Source organism: Aulonocara stuartgranti (assembly GCF_965226115.1).
Source record: "Aulonocara stuartgranti genome assembly, chromosome: 16".
Taxonomy (NCBI): Eukaryota; Metazoa; Chordata; class Actinopteri; order Cichliformes; family Cichlidae; genus Aulonocara; species Aulonocara stuartgranti.
In genome coordinates, this window is record NC_138952.1 from 16,395,861 (window position 1) to 16,422,628 (window position 26,768).

The 26,768-nt window shown below is 40.0% G+C and overlaps 1 protein-coding gene across 2 annotated transcripts; it reads left to right on the forward strand.

Annotated features, from left to right (window-relative positions):
* Window positions 1-107: 107 nt before the first annotated feature.
* LOC309690811 (myosin-IIIb-like) lies at window positions 108-26,729 on the forward strand (the record flags this gene model as incomplete). 2 transcript variants are annotated; one of them, XM_082508178.1, is made up of 12 exons in its annotated part: window positions 108-175; window positions 462-513; window positions 6,101-6,284; window positions 7,889-7,909; window positions 8,593-8,727; window positions 10,557-10,661; window positions 10,942-11,041; window positions 11,602-11,678; window positions 12,320-12,465; window positions 19,912-19,977; window positions 23,411-23,566; window positions 26,647-26,729. In XM_082508178.1, exons 1-12 carry the CDS (start codon window positions 109-111, stop codon window positions 26,675-26,677), a joined length of 1,140 nt encoding a protein of 379 aa, XP_082364304.1. In that variant the 5' UTR covers window position 108. The 2 variants fall into 2 exon arrangements, with proteins under 2 accessions (XP_082364304.1, XP_082364305.1); XM_082508179.1 differs by lacking the exons at window positions 7,889-7,909; window positions 19,912-19,977; window positions 23,411-23,566; window positions 26,647-26,729 and having other exon boundaries at window positions 12,320-12,469.
* Window positions 26,730-26,768: the final 39 nt, after the last annotated feature.

Consider the following 26,768-nt stretch of genomic DNA (forward strand, 5'->3'; position numbering starts at 1 on the left):
CAATTAGGCCAAAAAGAAGTAAGAAAAAAAAAAAAAAGTAATCTGCACAGGCTGGGAGTTTTTATGAAGGACACAGCTGAGACCGTGTCACCAGTGTCAGGCTGGGAGATGCTGCTGTTACAGGCCGTCCTCCGGGGGGCATCACTCGACATCTCCTTCTTTTCCCCCCACGCAGGTAAGTAAAACGCTGCTCTCCACAGCATGAATAGACTATTCAAGGTTACATCAGGTGATACTGGTCAGCCAGTTAACCGTTTCCGGTCTGCAGGACAACATGCTCAGGTGTCCATACTGTTAATAATTAAAGTCTTTGCTGAATAAACAGGGAAATTACTTCGCATATGTTGCTATGGACGGTAAGATGGGTCTAAAGAGTTGATTCAGACAGTGTGCTTTAGGCCTTTATTAAACTCACACGGAGATGGAGATTCAGCTGTGCAGTGATGCTCTGTCTTAAACAGGTTCCTGTTTTGCAGATGACAGAGATGGAAATACTGAGGCGACAATGTCGAGGTAGGTACGAGACTCCTCATCTGTAGCGCTAAAAAAAAAAAAAAAAAATGTACTGCCCTAAATCTTAAACCTAAATATCTTTAATCACTGTGTCAGTTTGGTTTTTACTTTACTCTGTGAAATACTGTAAACCAGCAATCATTCAGGGAAGAAACCGGAAGTTACATGAAAAAAAGTTAAATAGGCTACATTATGATAGTTATGCAAAAATCCCAATATATACAACACTTTTTGTGTTTTACACTTACTTTAGCTTAAAATGCTCCTTTTTCTTTTCTTTTCTCTTTGTCTCTGTTCATTACCACAGTGGGTTTAAAGCAGAACAATAAAGATGTGAAATGTACACTTCCATCTTTAGTACAGAAGCTTCATCACACTCTGAATTTCCTTCTTTTATAGGCTTTGCCAGACCTATACCACCTTCAGTTTTGTCTTTACTTGGTGAAAGACATGGTCAGGTGACTGACTCTGATGTTTAAGAGTATTCTCTTTATTGGCATTAAGAAGCATTGGGCTTCAGCAGGAAGTATAACTCCATGCATTTAAGAAGATGTCCTGCTTCTGGTCAATAAACAGCAGTGACCCAGTTCCGTTGGCAGTCAAACAGGCCCATGTTGTCACACCACCTCTGTGTTTTCAAGGGGTCTGTTTTGCCTCAGAACTGCTGTTGATTTGGTTAGATGCTGTGAAGTGGTTTTCCAAGTAAAAGATTCTGTAATCACCCTCTTTACTGCATTGTTGATTTGGCCACTTCGGAAGCTTCCTGTCTCTCTGATAGGTCAGTTTGGTATTTTTCTGCCTTATGGTAGCCTTCTTTAGCCTTCTTTACTTGGTCTGATGCCTCTTTGTGCCTCTATGTTATGAATTCTCATTCTCAACAGCTGCCGAACTTAAACAACTGGAATCAACTCCAGACTTTATATGCCAATAATGTGGAAACAGACCACACATGGCTCAAAGCTGCATGTAAACTGTGTAAAAAATGAACAGACCTTATAAAAAAAGGTTTTAAACCTGTTTCTTAAACCCCTTGAGTTAAAGTTTAAAGTGTACAATTAAATCACTTGCTGATTACATCAGGTGTTGGTGTCCATACACGACACTGTGTGAAACACTTAAAGACCTGACTTCAGGTAACACATTATTAGAGTAACACTAAAGAAAAAAGCACTGGGTCACCTACACATTACATTAACAGGAGCTGCCTGGCCATGGAAACCCCGGCCATGAAGCTCCCAGCACACAGTTTTGGTGCTGATGTTAATGCCAAATGAGGTACAGAGCTATGGACTTATCAGAGCATCGGCAGCTTTTACATGCTATCCGCCTCACTCGACTCCAGTCTGTAAACTTTACGTGGTTTGCTTGTCATGCCTAAATGTTTTCCACTTTACAGTAATACCGCTTACAATAGATCAATTGATTATCCTGAAGGGAAGAAAATTTCACAAACTGCCTGATGACTGACCAAAACAAATGTAAGAACAAAAAATTGCTTCCCTTGCGTTCAAACAGTAGCACAGCCATACTCACATCCATCACAGTGGCACAGCTGTGGTGTTTGTGATGATATGGCTGAGGTTAATTTATAATTAATTATAAATAATAAATTATAATTCATTTAAGACTGATTACTTAGATGGTGATGGTGCCTTTTTGTTATTACAGTTGATGCTTTGTGTATCCAAAGATGTCAATCAGGGATCATTAATCATGCAGGTGCACCGCTAAGATTAAAGATGTTAATGTTTAAAATAAATGCATTTGTGTCTGCTTGTGTGAGGCTTTGGCCTTCCAGGGTGAGAACAAGGGCGAAATGCTTCAGGCCTGACTCATAGCTAGTGGAGGTTTACCGTAAAGCCTCTTCATATCCCCTTAAAAGGGATTATTGGTTTTTTCCCCTCTCCATAGACTTACCAAAGGGGTTTACCCAGCGGACTTCCCATAAGGCTCTGCCACAGAGGGTGGAATTGTGCGAGTTTGATGGAAGCAGAAAATTAGATTACTGCCTTTCACTCTGTACTGTTTCTGGTGACAAAGATGTGCTGCAGCCGGTCACGTCATGTGCAGCTGTTACCGCCTCAGACCTACACTTAGCATTATGTAGATGCACAGAAAATGTGCCCGATGAGCAAAGGCAGAGCAGGGTAGTTTTTCCAAATATAATCACCGTGTTACTATGCACATATTCCTGTTTTGTAACTGAAAATACCATGTACCACTGTGTATCAGACACAGCATCCCTTTTTTAGCTGTGCTGACAAGAATGGTAAACAAAGGGTAACCTGAGCACTGCAATCGAAGAGCAGCGGTGTCCTGTTCTTAAGCGCTATTTCACTGTATCTCCTGCCCATTTAAAGAAATTCTCGTTGCCTTCTTGCAGTAAAAAAGAGCTCGAACAAGTCTTTATTGATCAGATTTGGTTCTCATTTATGTATTTACATTGTTTATTTATTAAGTAGGCACCGAGCGGTTTAACACAGTTCCAGTACAGAGCATAAAACTGATGCTGAGCTGAAAAGAGACATTTTATAGCTGATGCTATTTTTAACCTTAGTTGGCTTCCACAAATACATTGTATAATTTAAATGCTTTAATGGTCACTATTATGCCGATAATCACTTAGCAAACATGTCAAGTGGAATGCAAGAAAAAAAAAAATCAATAAATTGATCTTGTTCTCTTTCAGCATCTGTTTTTTTTTTTCTTCTCTTAGATGCTATAAAACTTTGCTCAGTCTATTTTGTGATCCCTCGTCATAGATTGTACCTGTCTACAAATTATAGTCAGAAAAGTTTTATTCAAGAAATATAATACCAGTAATTGTGTAGGAGATTAAATGAAGGCATGGTTGTTTGGAGCGGCTGTTTCAGCTCCAAGTACACGCGTGGAGAGAACCTTTTGTGTCTAAAAATGTTTTTAATTTGCACAAAAAACTGAAGAAACATGCTCTCTATGTTTTTAATTAGTTTGTTAAAAAATTACAGTCATATTGTGTTTTTCCCCCCCTTATTTGCTACTGCTGTAGTGATTAATCAAAATGTGACAAATGCCCATATTTGGGAAAACGTTCAAAATGAGGAACGGTATAAAAATGTTAGAAACTTCTACGTAGTTGGTGCAAGTGTCGGCTTGTGTTGGGGCACTTTCCAGCTCCTGGAATATGTAGCATTGTGGTTTTTCAGGTGAAACTGATTATTATTAGTATAAAGTACTGATCCAGGCACATTTTAAATGCTTAAACTTAGACTAAAAAGCTGAAATACTTACATATTTGTAGTCTTATATACTTATAGCCTGGGAGGGTTCTTTTGTCTCTGGAGGCTCTGGATATCTTTGTCATATTGCTTTAAGGTTTATAAGGCTGTAGAGCATCAGAAGCTGTCTGAACGAGTGAAGCAGCAGCAGCTCGGTGTGTAAAGGACATTATGAGCTGAGTGAAGATAGGCAGAAACCATGTGACTTAGAAACTGTCACGGACTTCCTGGTTACTGGGCTGCAACAGGGGATGCTTCATATCAGCCACCATTATGAGTGGCTACATCTGCCACCTGAATATTTAACAGCACTGTGCATCAGGTTGCAGATTACTAGTGAATTATTAATCCCTATAGATTGGCATGAACTAGCCTGGAGGGTTTTGTGGTGAGGCAGTGGCAAGCACGTTCACAGTAGCAGGTATGTCTCACTTACAGCTTTATCATCTGCACTTTATTAATTTTAAATGAGTTATGAATAGATTTAAGCGAGTGAGCTAACATGTGGTATGTTTTTGATGGATTCTTTTCAAAAGGTAGGTTTTGGGGAGGGTTTGTTGCTCAAATTGGGTGAGATCAAAGTTCTTGTGCTTCTTGTAAAGTTCTAAAAATCTAATATTTACACATTAATCACTAAATTAATTGTACATTTAACAATAATCTGCATACAGGCTAGTTGGAGGAAAACGTTGCAGATATCTCAGAGAAAAGCTACTGTAGAGAAATATGAGCTGTCTGTTATAGAAAAAAATAGAAGGTGTGGTGGCAACAAGTGGCAGGTGATGTTACAGTACTTACAGAACTTGCAGTAGACATCCTTAAAGAAAAAATATATTATTAAATCTCTATTATTAAAACTGAATGACTGTAATTAGTCTTTACTGCTACTTATGTAAATTCCAACAGTGTGTGCTCCACTTATGTGGGCAAACTAACTTTCTATGTGATGAGATAAAAACATTACAGCTCATGGGGGGAAAACTCTCCACTTTGATGGTTTTGCAAAGAGATGTTGATTGATGGGTAAGACAACATATTTGTTTATAAATAGTAATATATAAGTGATCTGGTATATTTGTATTTAAATGTGTGATGTGAAAAAACTCATAATTACAGCAGGCACTTTGGCTTTTTCTGCGATCACATGCAGCTCCTTGAAGGACACTCTGAAGGGTGTCACTCTGTGCTGCATGTCTGTGCGTCTCTGCAGAATCGTGGTATATCCATCTAATATCAGTTAGCATGCCATTGCTCACGGTGCATGCACAACATTTCATAAATCTGTCCTCATGTGTGAGTTGCTGCGCCCCTGAGGGTTAAACATCATTCACTGTTTTTCCCATCAGTATGCGAACTTCCCCAGCCTTTCTCAGGGTCATACAACCTCCGTGATGCATAACACATTTATGACAAAAGGAGCATTCGTGGGATTGCACACAAACATCCCTCTCCATCACGCTTATCTGGATTATGTGTCGTTTTGTAAAAATAAGATTCATGCATCCCGACGTGGCTGTATCACTTGCTGATCCATCATGTTATTTGTTCTCAGCTGTTTTGACACTTAATCCTTTGCATCATTGGCCATATATGTTGTATTTTGCCACAGAAGCATCACATGTTGACTACAAGGATGATTTACATTGGTGTTTTCCATTCCCGTTGGTCATTAGTGCTGAAGACGTGCAAACGCTTTATAGTTTTATACAACAGTTTATTTGGAGGTGTGGCAATGCTTCAGTGTTCACTCAGGACAGCGCTTCTCAAGATAATCTCTGACCAATCCGATTGATCTTTAGAAGATTGCACTTCTTAGTGTGCAGTGACAAGGTCCCTGTGGAGAGGGCTAATTCAGTAGCTGTGGGAAATGCCACTTGTTGCCTGTCCTCCCATGGAGGCCATTCCTGTTGCTACTGGTGTTGTTATATTATGATCGCCAGAGAGTCTTTGGTTGTAATTCTTCTCAGCCCAGATGAGTCAGGAGAAAATAACACTTGCCATGTAAGTAGAGTGTTGTCCTCTCCATCCATATCTGTGGACTTATTTTGCTTTGATTTGTCCAGGTCGATGCAGTCATTGGTTTTAGCTGAACAAAAATGCCTCAGGGAATAAATGTACTCTGTGTGCTTTACCTGCACAGTTTATAGGTTTTAATTACTTGCTGCTCTGTCACGGTAAGGTTCAACTGTTATTCACAACAAGCATCCTTTCTGCAAGACGAAGTAGTGAAGGTTTTAAGGGAATTAACATTTCCATTTGTTTCTGTAAACTTTGCAAATTATTCAAGATTTATTTTTTTAAATCTTGGTATGACTGTTTTTATTGTCCAGGAGATCACTATATGGACTGTACCCCTACAAGTCCAGCATGCTTGGACTGGAGACTCTGGGCGATCCATCAGGTGACTGGGATATAGTGGAAACCATTGGCAAAGGAACTTATGGAAAAGTCTACAGAGTGACCAACAAAAAAGATGGGAGTCAGGCAGCAGTGAAAGTGCTGGACCCGATTAATGTAAGTCTGATTAAAGTGTGTTTACTGCTGGACCCGGCTTCTTGTTGACTGTTTTCAATCTCACAGAACTGGTTAGGGTTTAGATGCAGTATCTGTTCAGGCTATTTTTGCAGAATAGTAATGATGTGTATGTATGATGTCAGAAAGTTTGAGGTGTATGAGTTTATGCTGATGCTGTTTGGCAGCGAAGTAATGGCGATCTTAAGGTGTTTTGTTGTGGGAGTAGATCTAGCTCTGGATGAGCACCCATTAGCTCAGTGGTTCCCAGCTTATTTGGTTTATAGCACCCTGAAATGACACTATTTGATTTAACCAAGACAGCAGGCAGAAAGAACAAATGAATGTTTGCAAATGCAGAAGAAATCTGTTGAACAACTCCTCACCTGACTGCCATGACCTTTGTAATTATGCGATTATGAGAGGAATATGCTTTGTAGATTTGAGCTTTTGCTGTTTGCCCTTCCTGGTGCTACCCCCAAGCGATTTGTGTTTCCTCTTGGTCTTGAACCAGGGATCATTTGCATGAATGTGTATGTGAATGTGTATGTGTAGGTGAATGTGTAAACCACTACCTACACATGCAGTTAAGACCATGGAAAATTCAAATACCTGAATTTCACTAAACTTGGTGCACAGACTTCTTGGATATGAAGATAACATATAAACTGCACAGCAGTTATTCGTCAGATAATTGCATTTCAATAAGAGAGAGATCATTTGGAAAAATAAATTATTTATTCAAAGACAGAATTTGAATAAAAGCTATTTGGTGATCAGACTCAGATGAACCATTCCAGCAGAGCGGACACCCATCAGTGATAGAAACTGAAGATGAAGATGACAGGTTAGATGGGGCTCCGAGAGACTGGGGTAAAAAAATAATTATAGTTGAGGTCTAACCGACCACCTGTTTAGATACCCACATGTTGCTCAAAGGAACCACACGTGACTTTAAGTCTTAATACAAGTAAAGCATCTGAGTTATAGAAGAATGTATGCTCACGGAGTTGTCACAAAAGGGAGAATTGGAGACAAATCCTTTTTCTTTTTGAAATGTCACTGTCAGCCTCCTAGATTCACTTGCATGGCAGTGGACCGTGCTGTTAATTGAATCTGAGGGCTTTGACCCACATGTTGGGAACCACTGATTTAGATTAGGGCATGCTAATGTAACGTGTAAATACAGCCAGTTCTGCCAGGTGTTATCTCATAGCTAAACAAAAGCATAACTAAACCTGCCTAAAACTCCTAAGAGGTTTAATTACTCTGCAAATCCATTTTTAAACACTTTATTTAGTTGAACCTGCACCTTTTTTATTGTTTGTTACCTTCTATGGCCTTTTTTGGCTCTTTGTACATCACTCACAAGCCTATCCTGTAGAAGTAAAACTTAGCTTAAAGATGTAATTTAACTGCTGGCTTTATGCACATTAAACCTCCAGGTTTTCCCGATGAATGATATGATATCTGACATTGCATGTATGGCTCACTGTAACCTTTTATTATATAGTGTTGGCGAGGAGGTTTCTACCTTGCAGGACCTCATAATACTGCGACAGAAAACTAAAACCACTGTGTTTTTCTTTGTAACCAACTTGTCTCAGCATTCGAGCCATTCAAACAGAGTAAGTTGCCGGTACTTTTCCCCCTCTCCATCTTGATGCAGTCGTACTTGCACTTGCTCCTGTGATATATATCAATGTCTCCCCTTTTCATTTATTTCCTGTCGTGCTAAATTTAACGTGCTCTTACCAGAAACTGTAGCTCCTGCATCGCCTGTATCCTCTCTGTATAACCGTCCATTTGTTTGCGTGATAAGGATACTGTAGACTCTGAATTGGCAGCATATTGTGGGAGTGTGACTCGGTCTGAGGCGAGCCTGTGATTGTGTCAGTGGAACAATCCCCATCCTGGCAGCGCTATCCACCATGATGCGCCCCTGATGGCCATGAAGATGAAGCTGCCTCCTCTCCCATCCCTCTCCCTGATTAGACTGCTGACACTATCACTCAGACATCCAGGAAGAGAAATTCTGCCTCTCTGACTGTTGATCTTCCCTCCCACTGAGATTTACTTTGATAGAAAAGTGCTTCCAGAAATAGTTCAGCACAGCGGCCCATCCCTTCCTTATTTACTGAGTTTATAACCCCAATTTTAGGTTTCTTATTATAGTAGCCTAGTTCACTAAAAATGAAACGCAGCCTGAAATATTGAAGCACAAATACACCTTTTATAACACATCAAAGTGTTGGTTTATCTCTTTCCTTGCTGTACTTAAACACTGCTTGTTTGCTGATGCTGTTTAAAGGATGTGGATGAGGAGATTGAGGCAGAATACAACATACTGAGGTCCCTGCCCAACCATCCTAACGTGGTGAAGTTTTATGGCATGTTTCATAAGTCCGACAAATTAACTGGCGGACAGCTCTGGCTGATACTGGAGGTGAGCACTTTATTATGTATATTTGTATAACACGTGTTACACTTTTCATACTTTATGAAGGGCTTATTGTCAGTTCTCATTAATGCAACTGTGGTTGGGAAAATTATTGCGACCATGTTCTATAAACTGGCAATCTGAAGAAACTGAAGACAGGGACCAGGTCTGCCACAGCACACAGTTAGTTGCTGTCTTCAAAGTGACGTTGGTGTTTCAAGACAGCCATTAAAACAGTCACTCTTTCAGTCTGTTATCAGTATGTGATCTCATTGGCCCTGACAGGCTAAGATTAAATGTAATGTGTTGGCACTTATTTAGAAACTGGCTGACTGCAGTCTTTCTGAGTCAGACTGCGATTGTTAGGAAATAGGTTGCCTCCCGTCGAGCAACTTGTGCAATCGCTTTGTGATCAACAGCTAGTCTCCTTGCAGTCTGTTGCTTATAGCAAACAAATTCAGTGCAATCACCAAATTTTTCATAGTTGCAAGGAGGTTGCTGTCTAGTTTTTACTCTAGTGTGATTGAGCCATAAGAGTTAGATCCTTATGTTTGTAGGTTAAATATGAATCTACACCATAGCCAGTTAGCTTAGCATAACAAAAGAAACAGCTAGCCTGGCTCTGTCTGAAGCTGTCTAAATCTGGCTCTCAGCCCCTTTAAAACTCGGTAAAGATGATATTCTGTCACTATCATTTAAATCCCTGCAAACAACAGTGTAGAAAGAAACAACACATTTTGGTTTTATTACCAGGTTTATACCACTTGGAAGCTTTTGCTAATGCTTTATGTCTGCTTTGGCTCAGTGGGAAATGGGCCATTTGTGTGTCAGGTGTACTCTTCAGTTCGGCCATAATAATGGTGGATAAAGCTGTCATTTACCTCAAAGACCACCCATGTCTCTGACAGTCAACAAAACGGCAGAAAGGAAGAAGCGTGCTAGTCAATAATAGCATTACAAGTTTCAGAAACAAAGAAATTGAGAGAAAAACACGTTATTAGGCCTGAGGGATACACAGTGTGAGGTTGGTGGGAAATGCCAGGGTTATTCCAAGCTTCAAATTAACCATGCGTGTATGCACAGTTAGTGCAATGATTGTGATACCAAACAATCTGTTACCTGGAGTGTCTTTTTCCTGTATTTCGTCACAATTTCATAATCAAATGGCTCAAGTAAATAAATTTCATAATCAAATGGCTCAAGTAAATAAAACCCCTATTTAAAAAATGAAGTTTAAAACTCTTAAATCCTTTTTCACATAGACCGGTGACAAATTAAAGGAAAAACATTAATCTACTGTGGCTCACAGTCTGAGAAACCTGGGAATTAGTTATGCCAGCAGAGACATTTTGCTGGGATAGCTTTTGCCTTTAGTCAGAAGGTCAGTGCAAATCAATATAAAGTGTTCTGAGTTATCAGCTTTACAGCTTTTCAGGATCAGGATCACAGTGACTGGTTTGATTAGAAGTCACCAGTTCTTAACCTGTTTGAATGCTCTGAGACGTTTTGGAGTGATGTGTTAGGTTAGCTGATTCACAGACATGAAGAATCTTTGCATATTGAAGCTGCTCTCTGACCAAGTACTGACCAAACACAATAACACCATACTGAGACACTTTATGTTGGTTTACCCTTTAATTTGTCGCTCTTCTGTATATAAGAAAGCATTGATCTGGGTCTCAGTTAGCCAGGAAACACCACCTACACGAATGTCAATGCTATTGTGCTGCTCTGCTTTCTCTAACTTGTGTGTGTGGGCTAGCTCTTTCCATGAATCATAATCTGGAGTGGTGAGTGATGGACGAGTCACTGGAGTTTCTCTGTCTCCCTCCCAGCTGTGCAACGGCGGCTCTGTCACAGAACTCATCAAAGGCCTGCTGATGCGTGGCCAGCGTCTGCAGGAGCCTGTTATCGCATACATCTTATGCAGTGCCCTCTTGGTAAGATGGCCCTCTGCAAAGCTGCAAATGCAGGGGGAGGAGGTGGGACACCAACATGCAGAGAGCTGGCTGAGGATTTATTTTCAGCTGGGGAAGTGTGACAAGCAGTTATGAATGTCTCTCCTTACGAACAGCTGTGGGAGTTCTTTTATGTAGTTTGTACAGCTCAACTTTTAATGCATCATATGCAGATTTATTTATTTTTTTACGCAAATGACTAATTGTGTGTCGTGATTCATGCTCAGCAGCACCTTGCATTATCTGTCCTCTAATTTAAAAGGGTCTCCAGCATTTGCACAACAACCGGATTATCCATCGTGACGTCAAAGGCAACAACATCCTCCTGACAACTGAGGGAGGAGTCAAACTGGTTGACTTTGGTAATGATCTTTGAAAGAGGCAATTTAGCCGCTCCAATCTTTTCTCTGAAGTGCGCTGTTATAGATAAATGACTCTTTTTTTGTGAGTGATCTTTTGGAAGTGTCAGCAACATTGTTTGTGAAGGCAAACACAAGCGCAGGATAAATCATTTAACCCACACTTTAGTCCCATGCTCACCATAACGTCTTTTAATTCATGGACCGTAGCCTTAGCCCGAAGCTATTATTGCTCATTTAAATTGCATTATTTGATCCTTTGCATATTAAAAGAAAGCTGCTATGGCAAATGACTTTGAGTCACCCCCAGGCATGTTTATGTCCCCTGTGTCATGGAGATGAAGTGGACTCACGCTGATAAAAATCTGTCCTACATAATTTGAAATGATTATAGCCCATTATTATTGCTGCTTGGCAGGTTGCCACACTAAATTATATGCCAGGATTTATTGATTAGTTCAAACATTTACTGTCTGCTGTAATTTATCCCAAGAAATATTCACGCTAATGAAGTAAGATCGAATTTTGCGATTCTTTTTCCATTTCCATTTTTTTTTTGGTAGGTGTTTCAGCTCAACTGACGAGCGCACGACTGCGGAGGAACACGTCAGTCGGGACACCGTTTTGGATGGCTCCTGAGGTCAGAGTCTAAGGGCTGCACACGCATGTTCATGTCTGGTAATGCAGCAGTAAAACATGCACACGTGTTTTAGTGGCTAATGGATTCTTTTTATATACATGTACAGTGTGATGTAGCTGTTAAACAGAGCGCCTCAGTTATTTCCGTGTGACTCTCCCTCCCATGTGTCATTGTGTATTCCTCTCCACGGGTGCAGCTCTTGAGGTCGCCTCAAGGTTAATAGCTGGGAGTCTGTGGCCCCTCGGCTTACTCTTTTGGCAGAAATGAGGTGCGGTGATTGAGCTGGTAGGGAGGGACCTCGGGGGCAATTAGAATAAACTCAGCTGTAAAATGTAGTGCCAGTTATAATTATTGACTGTGGCAAAGAGAAGCTCGTACCCGGAGCTACTGCACTGACCTGCCTTTCAGTGCTTGTTTTTAAATGGGCTGTGAATGAGCTTGGCTGACTGTTTTTGGCATTAAGAGGATTTTTTCAGGTTCACAATGCTTTTTTTTTTTTATTTTTAAAGTAATTTTCTTTGAATCATTAATCTGAATTTAATACCCTAAAAATCAAACAAAATTAATCTCACCCCTCTTTCTAGAAAAACGGACTTTCCACTCGGTGACTGTCTAAAATGGACCCTGTGAATTGTTTCCAGGTCATAGCCTGTGAACAGCAGTACGACTACTCCTATGATGCCCGCTGCGATGTGTGGTCTCTCGGCATCACAGCCATCGAGCTGGCAGACGGAGATCCCCCTCTGGCTGAGATGCATCCAGTAAAAGCCCTTTTCAAGATCCCACGGTGAGTCCAGTAGAGGGCGCTCCTGCCACACAGCTGGAGGCAGCTGCCACAGGGACATAAAAAAAACCCCTTTCCTTACTGTCAGGAGGAAAATTCTGAACTGAAATTTATGATCAAATGGATAAAAGGTAAAAATCACTGCGGCTTCTCTGACAACTGATTTTGTGCTGAATTTAGAAAATAAAAAGCTGAATCGGTAGGCTCTGCTTCACTCTCCCAGTTGCCGCTGCATTTTCGTCTTTGCTATCTGAAAGGACGCATCTGCTGAATAATCAGTGTTTAAAATCTCCATCATCAGAAACGTAGAAGTGTTTGGCCTTAAAATTAATGCAGTGATTGAATCTGTAAAAATATTCACTGCTGGAAACCGTGTGTGTCTGATGATCATCTGAGAGCTTAGTGGCTACACGCAGTTGACCTTTTGTTATCAGTACAATCGCGCAATTATCTCTCAGTTAGGTAGAGATATGCCCCTTCTGATTGCAATTTGCATTGGTGATTAGCTCCATTCACATTGAGATGAGGCTGTCACCTCCTCCCAGTCACAATATTATCTCCTCCCTGCCAAGACTCGGGAGCAGGCCTTGTGTAGCAGGAATTATGGGAGCTAACGCAGCATTTCATCAGCACCAAATTTTAACCAGAATGTAAAATAATTATACGAGAAATTACAGCTGATGGCAGAGCGCATGGGTGAAGATTTTGTCAGGCTTTGACTCTGTAACACATTTGTAACTCTTTTTCTCGCTTCGGGATCGAGTTTGGAGGATTCATCATTCATGTCTTTATGTTTTGCACGGAAATAAATGCAATTATTTATTGAAATGTGCAAAAAATAAGTAAGGCAAAAACAGAGTTTGTACAATTCCAAGTTTGATTGTCAACACTTGGTATGATTGCATTTTCTTAGAGCAGTCTTCAGGAATAGTTTTCCAGGCTTCTTGAATGATATTCAAAGCTCTTCTTTGGATGTCAGCTGCCTTTTGCTTCAATAATGTTGAGGTTTGGGCTCTGAGGAGGCCAATCCATGACTGATAGTGTCCCACTGTGTGCTTTTCTATTAATGTTTGCTTCTACTGCACTGGCAGTGTGTTTGGGATCATTGTCAGGCTGAAAAATAAATCCGTTGCAAATCATAAACCAGTCTCCGTGATGTTTTACAGACGGCTGTAGACACTCACTGTTGTACCTCTCACCTATACATACATATATATACATATAGATGAGAATTTGAGACAGAAATGTCAAATTCTTCCCTATTTTTTAAAGACACGACTTTCAGATGCTGTTCATCTGCTGTAGATGTTTTTTAGGCCTGCCATTTCGTCTTTTATCCCTCAGTTTCCTAATATTTGTAAGGACACACTGCACAACATGCTGTTATACATTTTAGGATAATGTCTCTTTGGGAATCACCTCGATAGTGCAAAAACTTTATTTTGGGCCTGTCAAACTGTGCCATCTTTGGCATATTTTGTCAATTCAGCTAAAGACATGGAAACAAAATATGTGTTTTTGTGACAGGCTGCTGGTAAAGGGCCTAAAGATGCACTTTAAAATGTTATGTGTAGATGCGACACTGGTTCATCCCTTGAGTTAAGCGCCTTTCAGATGCATGTATGATTCAGAGGTCAGTGTTAAGTAGCTTAGCAAAAAAAATCCCAAAAGTCCTCTAAAAAATGATGAGGTACCACAACTGAACTGGACTGAAAATGAATATAAAAGCACCCAGTGTCCAAAGAAACGTTTTAAAGACCTTCACAAAGCCGGGACTGTTAGTCAAGAACACAAAAATTAAAAGAAAGTCTGGCTTCTTGGAGGCAAAATATAAAGAAACAAGTTGCAGTCATACTTCCCTATTAATCACCAGCCATAATATTAGACATTTCCATTTCACCAGACAGTTTTCAATCATTCCTTGAGGTTTCTTTGACCTTTCGCCCTTTATGAATAACTCTGATGATGATAGAATTGGAAACAAATACTTCAGTGACATTTCGTCATCTTTTTTCCAATCAAAATGTGTATTTTAGCTTTTTAGTGTAAAACGGGACCTTAAAGGTTTAGAAGTTGTTATAAATCACCATGAATGTGTCGAACCATGAAATGATTCTGTTAACATGTCATTTATCTTAAATATGTTTTCCCCCATTGCTGCAGCGGCGCAGGCAAAATCATGAGAAAAACCTTTTATGACTTTGTGAATAAGGAAATGAGTTTCACCTTTGGGTCTTCGGTGGCAGTGAGAGTGATTCATGAGGAAATCCAAGAGATTCATCGTCACAGGTTTCGATCAATCCACAAATTTTTTTTCCTTCTCAATTTAATACATCACAAACTATTACTAGAGGAGCCTCTACCTGGAGTATTGTCCTTGAGTGGTGCATGTTTTATGAAACCTGTGTAAGCGCTAAAACATGTAATGAGCATTTTCATCTCTCTGGTATTTTACAGTTGCACGTAGTAATGTGTTTCCAGGCTAAAGGTTTCACTGTCGGGTAGTTAATCTTTTCTGTATTATCCACTTAGTCATTCTTTCTGAGCTGAAACACATCCAGATAGTAAAAAGGAAGACAAATATGCACAGTTGTGGATCACATTCCTTGCTTTCCTATGCTGTTTGCTGGACAGTCTCTCGAGTCAAGCTGTGGATTTAATTGCCCATGTGTGGGGCCACTCCTGAGCCCAGCAGCAGATAGCCATTATGTCACCGCTTTGGCCGTGCTTTTGGTGGAAATGATTCTCATCCCAGCAGGCTACCATGGATGATAAGAGAAGCACTGACAGCTGTCAGAGAGGACACTGATGAGCTCGATGAATTAGGGGCACCTTGGTAAATGGTCTGTTTGTGCGACAGAAAAATCACACACTTGATGAGTTGTGACACCCTGTTGAAGCATGCATATGCTTGTTGCTTAATTTCTAAATTGAACCCAAGGTGTCCATGATGCTTTTTTAACTATTACCTGCTGTTTTGAGTGCGTATGACAGATGTATGATGATCATGGTGACCATGAATGAAGGTAATGGAGCATGTCAGAGGACAAAGCTGTAAAATCAACTGCAAAACTAATTATAGATACTCAAGACGAAGATGGTGTCTGATATTTAATATGCGGAAAGGTTAATTGCTTGAGCCAGTGCTCTCGTTGCCACACAGCCTCACAGTTTCCATGTAAAGTCAAACCAAAGTGTGTGTAAAATACTTTGTAAAGCTTAGAGGCGGCTGGCAAAGATGTCCAAGGTTGTGTTTATTCAGCGTTACCCCTGTCGATATTAGCTACGTATTAGATAGTACATGTATGTGTCTGAGTAAGACCAGGACAAGCAGAATAAAAGTAAGTGATGGCTTGTCAGAGGCAACAAAGGCTAACACAATCATTCAGCTGAAGGAAAGATATCCAGACTTGTGTGCTGTTTTGTATTATAGTGTGTGCAGCAGAACAGATGTCAACAGAAGTGGTGTCCCCTATTGCTTTCAGGACACCATATTTTGAAGCCTTGGTGTCAGCGCTTTTTTCTGCCACCATGCTGGTCGTCTAAATATGGCAAACACTGCCGTATTTAGACCAGAGGATGGAGTGCTAATTCAGCAGCTGATGCTAGCAAGCTCGATCAAGAAGCTGCATTCATAAGCTGCGTGGGTGGAGCGCACAGAAACAGACACCTGCTAATAAAGCAGGATATTAATACTAGTATTACTATCGCTATTTTACTCACCAAAAGTGCAGCATAAACCTGGTTATTTGCCAAATATTAATTTAAAAAAACAAACTTTGAAAGCCACCACAGATAGAGACGAGAGGTCCACATGAGGAACTGGAACTGTTGTGGTTGGCGGCAGCAATAAGTTGAACTCAATATTAGTTTTATTTTTTTTGTAAATGTTCAAGGGAGATGGAGGTTATTGTAGCTGTCATAGGGCAAGAGGTGGGGTACACTCTGGACAGGTTACCAGTATATCTATAAAAATGTGGACTAGGTAGAGTAAAACCCCAACAGCTAATTAATCAATATTCCCATTTTTTCCCATTTTAGCCTCAGCCTATCCAAGCATACATTTACCTGTGTGAACAAATCACTCTCTGTTGTGGTCCCTTTCACTGATTGCATGCTGCCATCTCCTCTGTAACCTCATGTACACAGATTAGTAGTTGGCATATGCCATGGACATAACAGCTCTCGTCCAGAGCCAGGGAGAAAAGTCAGAATTGCACACTTTGTTTATGGCCATGTTCACGAGTGTTATGGATCCCATCCCTGCTATATAGATTACTTCCTGGTTCCAGAGTTATCCGAGTTTCATATTGTAATTTTTTGTAGCGATTTCTCCATTAAAGCCACTCTTTAAGCTTTAGCCTTGTCTCAAGAGTCATGCATTTGAGTCATGCATTCAGCCTGTCTCACAGCTACTCTTGACAGATTTCCCGCAATGTCCTCGATCCATCTTGTCACGGTTCACTGCTTCTTTTTTCTCAGAGAATATAAGGACGGCAGAGTCCACCAAACAATCTTTGAGAAATTCTCCATTAAAGAATAACTTATTGTTTTTTGCAGTATTATGGGAAATTGCTGAATTCTGGTCTTCTAGCACAGGAGTGTATGGGGATTGACTCGTGTTTGCAGCCTGCCTCGAGTGGCCATTGAAGGAACTGCAGCTTTGGCACTTTAGCTTGGCTTCATTTTTCAGTCCTGAAGGTTGCTGGTGGATATAGAAATGTTAGCATGTATGTGCCCTGTGCTGCAACCAGTGGTTAGAAATTAGTGAGGTTCCTTATTCCTCAAACTGTGCCCCAGTAGAAAAGGCCATTCTTCTGTAGAGACTAGGTCCTAAAGCTGCAACACAATCAAACCCAGAAATTTTGAAAGCTATAAAGGATTTTATTTTGTACAGCTTCCCTCTTTTGCAGGAGCAACAGTGTCTATAAAAATATGAACGCAGAGTGTTGTTTGTATAAAACAATGAAATAAAACAAAATGTCAAAATACAGATTATTCCTTCCCCTGAAATTAAAATAGCACAAGGGAGAAAATTGCTTACTCAATGGCTCGCTGTGCCTCTGGTTCACCAATTAGGATTCCTCATGAGTTATGCATTGAGCTGACCTCCTAAACGCCAAAACAGAGGCCAACAATTCTCCAATTTTTCCTAAAGTCTTTTCAAAATAAAAGCCGTCTGGTTGTCAGACTGTCCAAGTGATTTGTACAAATTTCTACTGTATTATTTAAAAGGTCCAGACTTTGGCTGCCTCGTAGCTTGTTATGACAATGATCTGTGCCTAAGGCTGTTTTTAGGCTTTGTTTTAAATGCTATTTTTTTATTGCAATAACTGCTGATGAACATTTAACAGGTTATGGAGCTAAGACTGAGAGAAAACGCATCCATCCTTAGTTGCTTTCTTGGCTCAAAATCCCTCATCCACCAGCAAAAATGAAATATTTTTGTGGATGATCAGGGTTGGAAACCTGCCACATTTTCTGTCACAGATGAATGGCAGAAATAATGCTGAATTTTGAAACCGTGTACCCCACTGATGTTTTATCAAATCGCTCATTGTTACTGTAAAAAACCTGCCACATCGCCTTGATTTTTCTATATTGGCATTTTATGTAGGAAAATAAAGTCAGTGTAGTGAAGTAATTGTACACTTAATGTTCCAAATTTCCCATTATCTGACACTGACGATCCCTGACAGGAAATCACTGTCTGGTTGGATGACTTTCCAATCACGATTAAAGGCTTCTCATATCTCCACCTTTGATGCAGTTATCTTACCGTCTCTGTGTGCTGTCCTGGACTGGAGGCACTGGTGATGTAGCTACCAAGGACATGATAAATGTAGCTGTAGTTTCTCAGTGTTCATGCATGTATGCTCAAAGAAGTACTGGTGCTGTGGCGGCAGTGATGGATGAGCCAAAATGTTAAGTATGTGCTCCATTCGCTGACTAAGTCTTTATTTGGGGCCCTGGTACTCCTTCTCTGTTAAGCTTATATAAAGGCCACTGTGTCTCTGCTTAATGCAAGCTGGAGAATACAACAGCAGTGTGTAAGGTACTGAAACCTTAAGTGTGGCTTTAGTTGATTTGTGAAATTTAAAGGATGTCACTGCTTGTTTCAGATGCTGAAGAACGGTCAGGTTTTATAATGACGATGTTGACTGTAATCACACGTGCTGTTTGCAATGTCTGCATTGTGTGTCCAGGCTGGAGAATAGACTATGGAGAAGCTTAAAGTACTTCTTAAGTTTCTCCTTGAATATAAATTGTAATATTTTATGTCCTATGGTAAATACAGGACTTAAAAATTACACATATCTAGTATCATATTCAGACATTTTACTGACTTTATTTTTGTCTTGCTACAGCTGTCAGGGGTTGTTGACACCTCGATCCACAGTGACTCGAGCCTGACAGTACGAGCTCTGCCTGGTCCAAAATTTGAATAAGCCATTCTTGTTTACAACATTAGCTGGCAGTACTCGCAAAAACTGAAGGAAAAAATGCGGCCTGAGTTCACTAAGCACAATGAGTGCTCTTGACAGTGTTATCAGCAGTGCGCTGCTATATTGACTACGTAACGTATAAGCAGTATGGTACGACGTCAAGGCGAGAACGTGTCTTCGGGCTCATATTAGAGGTTGCATTGAGGCAGTCAGTTACTGGCTTTGATCTGCACTTTGGAAAGGATTGCCTGTCTGAATTCTTATCAAAGACTCGACTAACTTAGTGCTGTAGAAAATGACAGATTTTGTGCCCTAACACCCCCCTTGCCCTTGTATCTTTAAAAAAAGATATTAAACATATGCCGTGTTTTTCATAAACTAAACTGTTTTCATTTTTAATTCAAACTGTGTTTTTCCCTCTTTGCTCTGCTTGTCTGGCAGCTTTCTAGAGCAGCATGTGCGATCTAATTAACACAGTCAGTAAATGCATTGACCAGGTGTGTCACTGTTTGCCTGACAGTGACAGAAAGCTCGGCCTCCGGCTGTCAGGCTGACGGCTCCTGGTGAAGATGACTGTACTCAGGCTCTTTCCAGCCTTGGCTCCTCATACAGACCTGCTTCCTGTCATCGTGCGCACTTGAAAAGTGTTAGGCTCATTATGGATGGCCTCCGTAAATGCTGCTGACAGAGGTATAACTAGCTCCCATAATTTTGGCTCCCAATGGCAGATGCTTCCTGCCAGACAGTGGAGTAGCAGTTATCATTTGTCACTTTTTCTCTGGCTGCCACAGACCTGGACCCCGATCAGCTTGTCCTCGGACCATCAGACTCTCAGAGGAGTCTGATGGTCGCACTCTAACTGTCAGCCGTCATTTGTCAAATGATTCAGGAGACATGCTGACAATCTTGGTCATTTACAGCAATAATCATTTAATGCGAATTTCCTTTAATATCTCCTTAGCTTTTGTTTTTTTTTTAAATGTTGTTTTGATTTGTGTTTCAGAAATCCCTCACCCACATTACGACATCCTGAAGAGTGGAGCAGGAGTTTCAGCCATTTCATCAGCCAGTAAGTCTCCTCTGACTTCAGCCTGTCAGCCTTTGTCATCTTACAGTCAAGATTTTGTAGAAAAGTGGACGTTTTCACAGAAACGGCTGTGAAGAAAGAAACATTTAATATTTGGGCCTCCTGCGGGAAATTACAGATTTTGCTGATTTATGGTGACAAGAAACAAATAGAAGCATTACAGGAATTGATTTGGGAAAAAAAAGGTGCTGTGGACAGAAGCTCAGACTTCTATCCACAGCACAAACGGTATTAAGGAGAAAAAAGGAGCAGCATTTCAAGAACAGAACATTTTTACTGTTATCTGCTATGTCATAAAAGTGAAACTGAGACAATATCTGCTCTCACAGCAGGATTATGATCCACAGTGGGCTTCAGCTTTGAAATACAAGCTGTAGCTTATGAATTAACCTTTTAAATGCCACTGAAGATCTTTGAGGTGACCTTAAAGATGCTGTGAGTGCCAAGGCAACCTAAAAATACTGTATCTCAGAACTATGGGTGATCTACATTATGTCGTATTAGTGCCATTGATACTATAACAAATACTGAGCTCAGAGGATAATCATTCTGAGAATTTCTCAGCTTGGGTGCTGGTAAAGCTCAGTGGGTTCAGTAGGCAGACTGTTTGCTGTGAGGCTGCTGCAGAGGACATGGTTAGAATCCACTGCGTGGCCTTATACTGTGTTGTCTGTTGTCTCTCCCAGCTTTTCAGTCTTCTCTCCACTGTCCTATCTCAAAAAAAGGTCTGAGATTAAAGCCATAGATTTACAAGAAGAACTTGACATACACCAAAAGTCTGTAAAATTGTATAGATTTACATTTACTGGATAAAGTAATACTACCTTTCAAAATATGTTCATGAAGAATGTTAAACATTAAATGTTCCTGGAAAAATAATAATACTAATTTTAAATATAATACTTTCATTACATTGCCTCAAATAAAAGAGGAAACTTCAAATAAGAAAAGGTCAAATGTACAAAGCAATAAAAACTGTGGATAATTAATTGAATAATTATTAATTCATTAGTTATTAGTTTTCACATATTGAGATCCCTTCCCAGACGCCTTAAGGCCCACTCACATCCTGGGCCATCTGACCTCAGGAATTTGCATGATAAGGTGGGGCCAGGTTTCACAATGAACACACCCGAAACTCTGGCTGATTGGGACCCACGCCCAGTTTCCCACCTTGGCTCAGGCGATTAGAGGATCATCAGGGGGTCCTTTTGTCCCTCTGTGGGGGGTTACTCCCACTAGGTTTATATCTGGGACTCTCCACCATTTGACCTTAGAACTGAAGAAGCTTCTCGGATGAGAGGTGAAACGTCTTCAAGCAACTTAAAGAAGTCCAGACGCTTTCACAGACATATCACCAGTCGTCTGTTCATGCACAGAGTATACTGAAAGAAGAGCTGGGCTTGTTTTTGTCATAATTATGTGATACACCCAGTGAGTGCTGGTCAGCTGGACCTTCAGATAATTTTATGATGAGAGCTGTTTTCTACAGACAGATAACAAAAAAACAGAATTAATTGAAGAGGTCACTAAAACATTTAATTTAGACGTGACTCTCGTAAATCTGTTTTCGTTTTGTTTTTGTTTGCTTTTATTATTTTTAGTGCTTTATTAATGTCGTTCTGAAGCGTGTTGATGTGTGTTTTTAATGGAGTCCCCTAAATGATCAGCTGCCCTTACCCTAATGGGAATCCAAATAAACAAATAAAAAATACCATGTCAGTGCCTCCACACATAAGACAAATAATAAGACAAATCTTTTTTCTTTTCTTTTCTTTTTTGCATTACTATTTTAGTAGTGCAATGAGTGTGTGAAACTGTAAAACATATGGAGACAGATCTGTACATCAGGGGGGAATGTGCATGTAAACATAGAGGGAACTGAAATTGATATTTTATTGCCCGATTCTATCAACCTCTCTTTCTATTCATTGACTTTCTTTTGTATAAATCTGCCACAGAGGAACAAACTAATTCACCTGAGTTATCAGTGCTATCTGAGGGCCAGATAACTTATCATTTCCTACACTGTGCAAAGCTAATAATGTCAGAGGTGGCTTGTAGTGGAGGCCTAGAAAATACAACCCTAATATCTACTGCAGAGAGGCGTGCAGGCCTTAACTGTAATGAGAAAATAAATTCAATTTGTTTGGAGGGTTATTTGTGTAGGGATGGTTTCTGATTGCATTGGTGGAAAAAAGAGTAAAAACAAGCAGACGTCATCTGCCTCAAAGGCCTGTTGGATTTTTTTTTTATGTCACTTCAGTTTTTGATTGGTCAGGAGGCATATTTCTCCTTAAATCAGCACAGATATTACTTTTTTACAATGTCATTGTCCTGGTTTTTATTGGCTACTCTTTGGATTGCAGCTCTGTAATCTGGGTTAATGGATTGTGTGATATCATATCAAAGTTAATCTCCTCAAACAAAGCCCACCAGAGTTCAATGTGAGGAGGCTGGACAATGTTATCAAGCTTTGCAGGCTTTTTGTGAACCCTCTGACAGTCCTGTCAGGCTTGTTGTGTATATGTGTGTGTATGGAAGGAGGAAACTGAGGCGGAGGGTGGGGGGGATAATAAATCCATCACCGGTGTCTGCACTTGTGCAGCCAAAGAACTGACTCCTATGACAAAGTGGCCTGCCTTTCAGTCTCCCAGCAGCACAGCCTTGCTAATAGCAGCAACCTCCACTTAATGTTCTGACGCTAATGAATTCATGGAATTAACTTTCTGAGCCTAAACTGATAAAAGAAACAGAATTTCAGTGTCGATTAGGTGTTAGAAGCTAGATCAGTGATTTTACTCCTATCTTTCCTCTGAGTGCAATTGTTGGTGTTCAGAATCTTTTAAGTCTTTGGCTGTAAACGAACAGCACGAATCTGGATGTCTGGTAGATGTATCGTGGCACTCGGGTAGTGATTTCCAGTCTAGCAATATATCAAAACTGTCAGAGGGTGAAGCCAAATGTGTTCTGCGGGTGTTTCAGTGTGTGTGTGTGGCGCAGAAGAGTCAATATTAGAAGAGCCTTCGTATCAGCAAACTGACATCAGTGGCTGAAGGGTTGCTGCAGGCAGGCCTGTATCACAAAGTGACATCACTTGCTGGCAAACACTGCAGATCACAGATAGGACCTGCCGCTGTGCCACAGCAGGGCTTGTTTGGACTCGGGGCCATGGTGATAGTGACCATGTGGTCCTCGGAGAAGGATCGATTAGTGACCCACGCTTAAAAACACTTGCAAGCGGCACCGCACTGGTATGAGTATCACTCACAGTTGATCCAGACAAATCAGCTCCCCGCAATGTTCAGGTGACTGCACTTAACTGTTTAATTCACTCTGATTTATAGACTGATGAAGGACAGTTTGTCTGTCTGAGGGTTTTAGAGGTAACTGTGTGATATTTTGTTGCTTTAAGGTGTCTGATAAAGGATTTTGAGGCACGTCCATCTGTGACCCACCTTCTGGAGCACCCCTTCATCAAGCAGGCCCATGGCAAGGACATAGCTCTCCGTCAGCAGTTAGCAGCTCTCATCCAAGAGCAGCAACAAATAGGCTGCAAAACCAAATCCAAGTAAGTATCCCAAATCTTATGTTTTGTTTTGTTTTAAATTTCCCTGTTATGAAATAGTAAAGATGCAAACTGTATTAGTTCATTTGGATGTTGAAGATCTCTATTTCACTGATAGGCATGGATTGGGTGCTGATATTTTTTCTGTCCAGTAGGGGGCAGGGTCTCATCTTCTTACACTCCAGCACAGAAATGAAGATGAAACAGAGTAATGGAAATTACAGTATGTGATTAAAGAGAAGTAAGGGCAGTATGACTAATTCAGAAGGAGTTATTGTGCTGAGTAACCTTAGATTAATAAATCCCAATTAGTCCAGTGGATGTACTTAGTACACATCACTTCTCCAACCAATTAACCCAATGATGGAATAATTAAATATAGATTTGCACCCAGAAATAGGTGACATGGCAGCATTACAGCCTGTTCACTTTTAATGAGCTAATTAGTTATTTCCTTCATTAATTAAAATAGCAACTACCTTACAACCTCCTTATGTGTGTAAAAAATGAACGCAGCCATATGAAAAGGCACATGTTGAAAGTTAAATCTTCACCCTGACACTCACATGGCAGCAAGCGACAGAGCAGAAAGTCTCCTGTTTACTGGAGAAATACTGACTTTGGCATTGCTTAATCTTCATTATAAAGGAGTTTGCTGAACCTGCCCTTGACTGAGAGTCTTGATGTTGTGCCAACTCTGTTTACTCCCGGGAGTGTGCAGAGTCTGTGCCTGAGCCTGATCCCGAATTCCTGTCCACAGTGAAAGTGGATAATGGGATTAGGAGCTTGTAGGGCGAGAACTGGGCTCGCCTGGTTTAGTCTCTCATGCCACAGATCAGCAAACAATGACTCCAGATAAGAATAAAGACATAGAGAACTTAAAAGTAGCTGCCGTAGGTGGAATAGTGTGATTTACTTCAAAGCAGGAGCGAGTGAGACGCTAGAGGTCTCAAGTCTTTCTCTAAGGGACATGATGACGGGGATTGACTTTATAGGGACCACATACTGAGCATATTTCTGTGCTGTTGCATTTACACTATATTCAGAATAGAGAATTAATTCAAAAAGTAGATGAGGAAAAAGCTCCTAACCTGAAGCTTGAATTTATATTTCGAGCTAGTCTTATGATTGTATATTTATTATAATGGAATATGGATGCATGTTACAAATGTGACAAAAGAAAAGAAAAAAACTATTGTTTGTGCTTTTGTTGAAGCCCCAAACCACCAAGCATTAAAATTAGGTTGCACAATGCAACCTAACTAGTCCACGTTTAGAGATTACTTGTTACTGTTACTTAACCCTGTTTTATCATAAGCTCTTCAGGCTTACGAGTCAAAGAAGTGAAATTAAATATGGCCCACTTATCTGACCTGACACTTGATTAAATGCTTATTAATATTGTTTGAAAACTGGGACGGCTTTCAGCTGCATGTTAAAAAAAATAGCATAGACAAGTCAAAATGTCATGATACTAATACTGGGCTGGTTAGGTTAAGATATGTTATGGCTATCTCAGTATTACTATATGATTTCGCTGAGTACATTCGGCAATATTATTATTGTGGTTTCTAAAAAAAATGAAAGAAAAAATCTGTCAAGTTCATTTTTAATTGTATTTGCTTTTTTCTTCTTGTTTGGAACGTTAATAACTCTGGAAACAAAAGTGGTGAAAGAAATGTTAACGCTATCCAAAATGCAATATTGCTCCCTGTGTTGTAGTACCAACCACAAAGCTACTGGTTATTTATAGAAGTGCATGCTGCAGTATTGTTTAGTCTGTCGTGCTGCTAATAAACTGATGTACTTAATCACACTTACAAAAGCAAAAATAAAAAAACCAAAGTAAATAAAAACTAGGGGTGTTAGATGTTGTTTAGATATAAATGCACTGCTTCCCCTTTCAGCCACACACTTTCCACCCCATTCAAGTATATATAATGAAAAATTGGTATGAAAGATTTTGTTCAATCAAATATAAAAATCACAAGGTCAAAGAGGATTTCACAATTACCTATACGTGTAAATAACATGCTGGAATTATATTCCAGCTAGACTCATTCTAGTAGCTTTAAATGCCTTTGCCTTAAAGTACAAATATACAAATATTTTTCTAATATTAAAATCTTGATATGGTCTACAAATACAGAAACCTTGATTTCACAAGGTAATGTGACAGTTAGTGTAATTTATTATATGGAAATGCAAATACAATTTGGAGATGCATAACAAAATGAGTGTATTGGTATTTACTAAAGTAGATGTTACTGTTGTGAAATTAAAACATTACAGAGCTTAAGTGTCTTATAGGAAGATAAGGAAATGGGTCACTCTAGCCCAATGGTGTGTGGTTGCTGTGCAACATGATGTCATAATAGAACCTTCAGTGATCTGGTGTATTATAAAAAGGTTATCATAGGAGGCTGGACAATGAATATTTATATTATTAGCACAATATAAATATTTGATTGCTGAAAAAAACCCCTAAATAACCCCCTAAATTTAAGAAAGATTGTAAGTTTGATTTTTTTTATGCTGTCTTAAGCAACTATTTTTGGCAGTTATTCTCAGATTTGTGACACTTTATTGACTTTTTAGACTGTAGATGGCCTTTGACTGGATGTTGCTACAATTGGCTCCCAGCAAGATTTTCACACTAAAGTCTTAATTGGAACAAAGTGGGTTAAGCTCAGCAAAGGGCTAGATTGACTAGCTAGTACTGGTAGTTACTCACTTGTAAAAGGCTTTGTATGCAGACTTAACTATTGGAGTCTGGATTCATGGTAGTATATGGGATTTTTGACTCCACTAAACCATATTACGCTGATAAAAATGGTCTAAATTTTATGGCTGTTAGGTTTGGCTGATGTCAGTCTCTTCTCTGTGGAATTGACTCCATTCATGTTGTCCTAAGCGACTATTATTGGTAGTCATGCTAAGATTTGTGATGCATTACATGTTATAGAAATGTCAAAATGTCCACTCTGTGTTGTGCATATACACATACAGCACACAAAGCAGTAGGCACTCACAAGCACCGCTCTGTTTTACTCTCTTTCTCACACTCTGTGGTTTCCCCTGAGGTTTTCGTGGAGCCAGCTGGAGGTTAGTTGACCTCTGTCCACAGGGGCTCTTTGGAGAGTGATAGGTCAAAACATGAATAAAGTGCAACCACATCCTGTGATAATAGGAGTTTTGTCCCCTG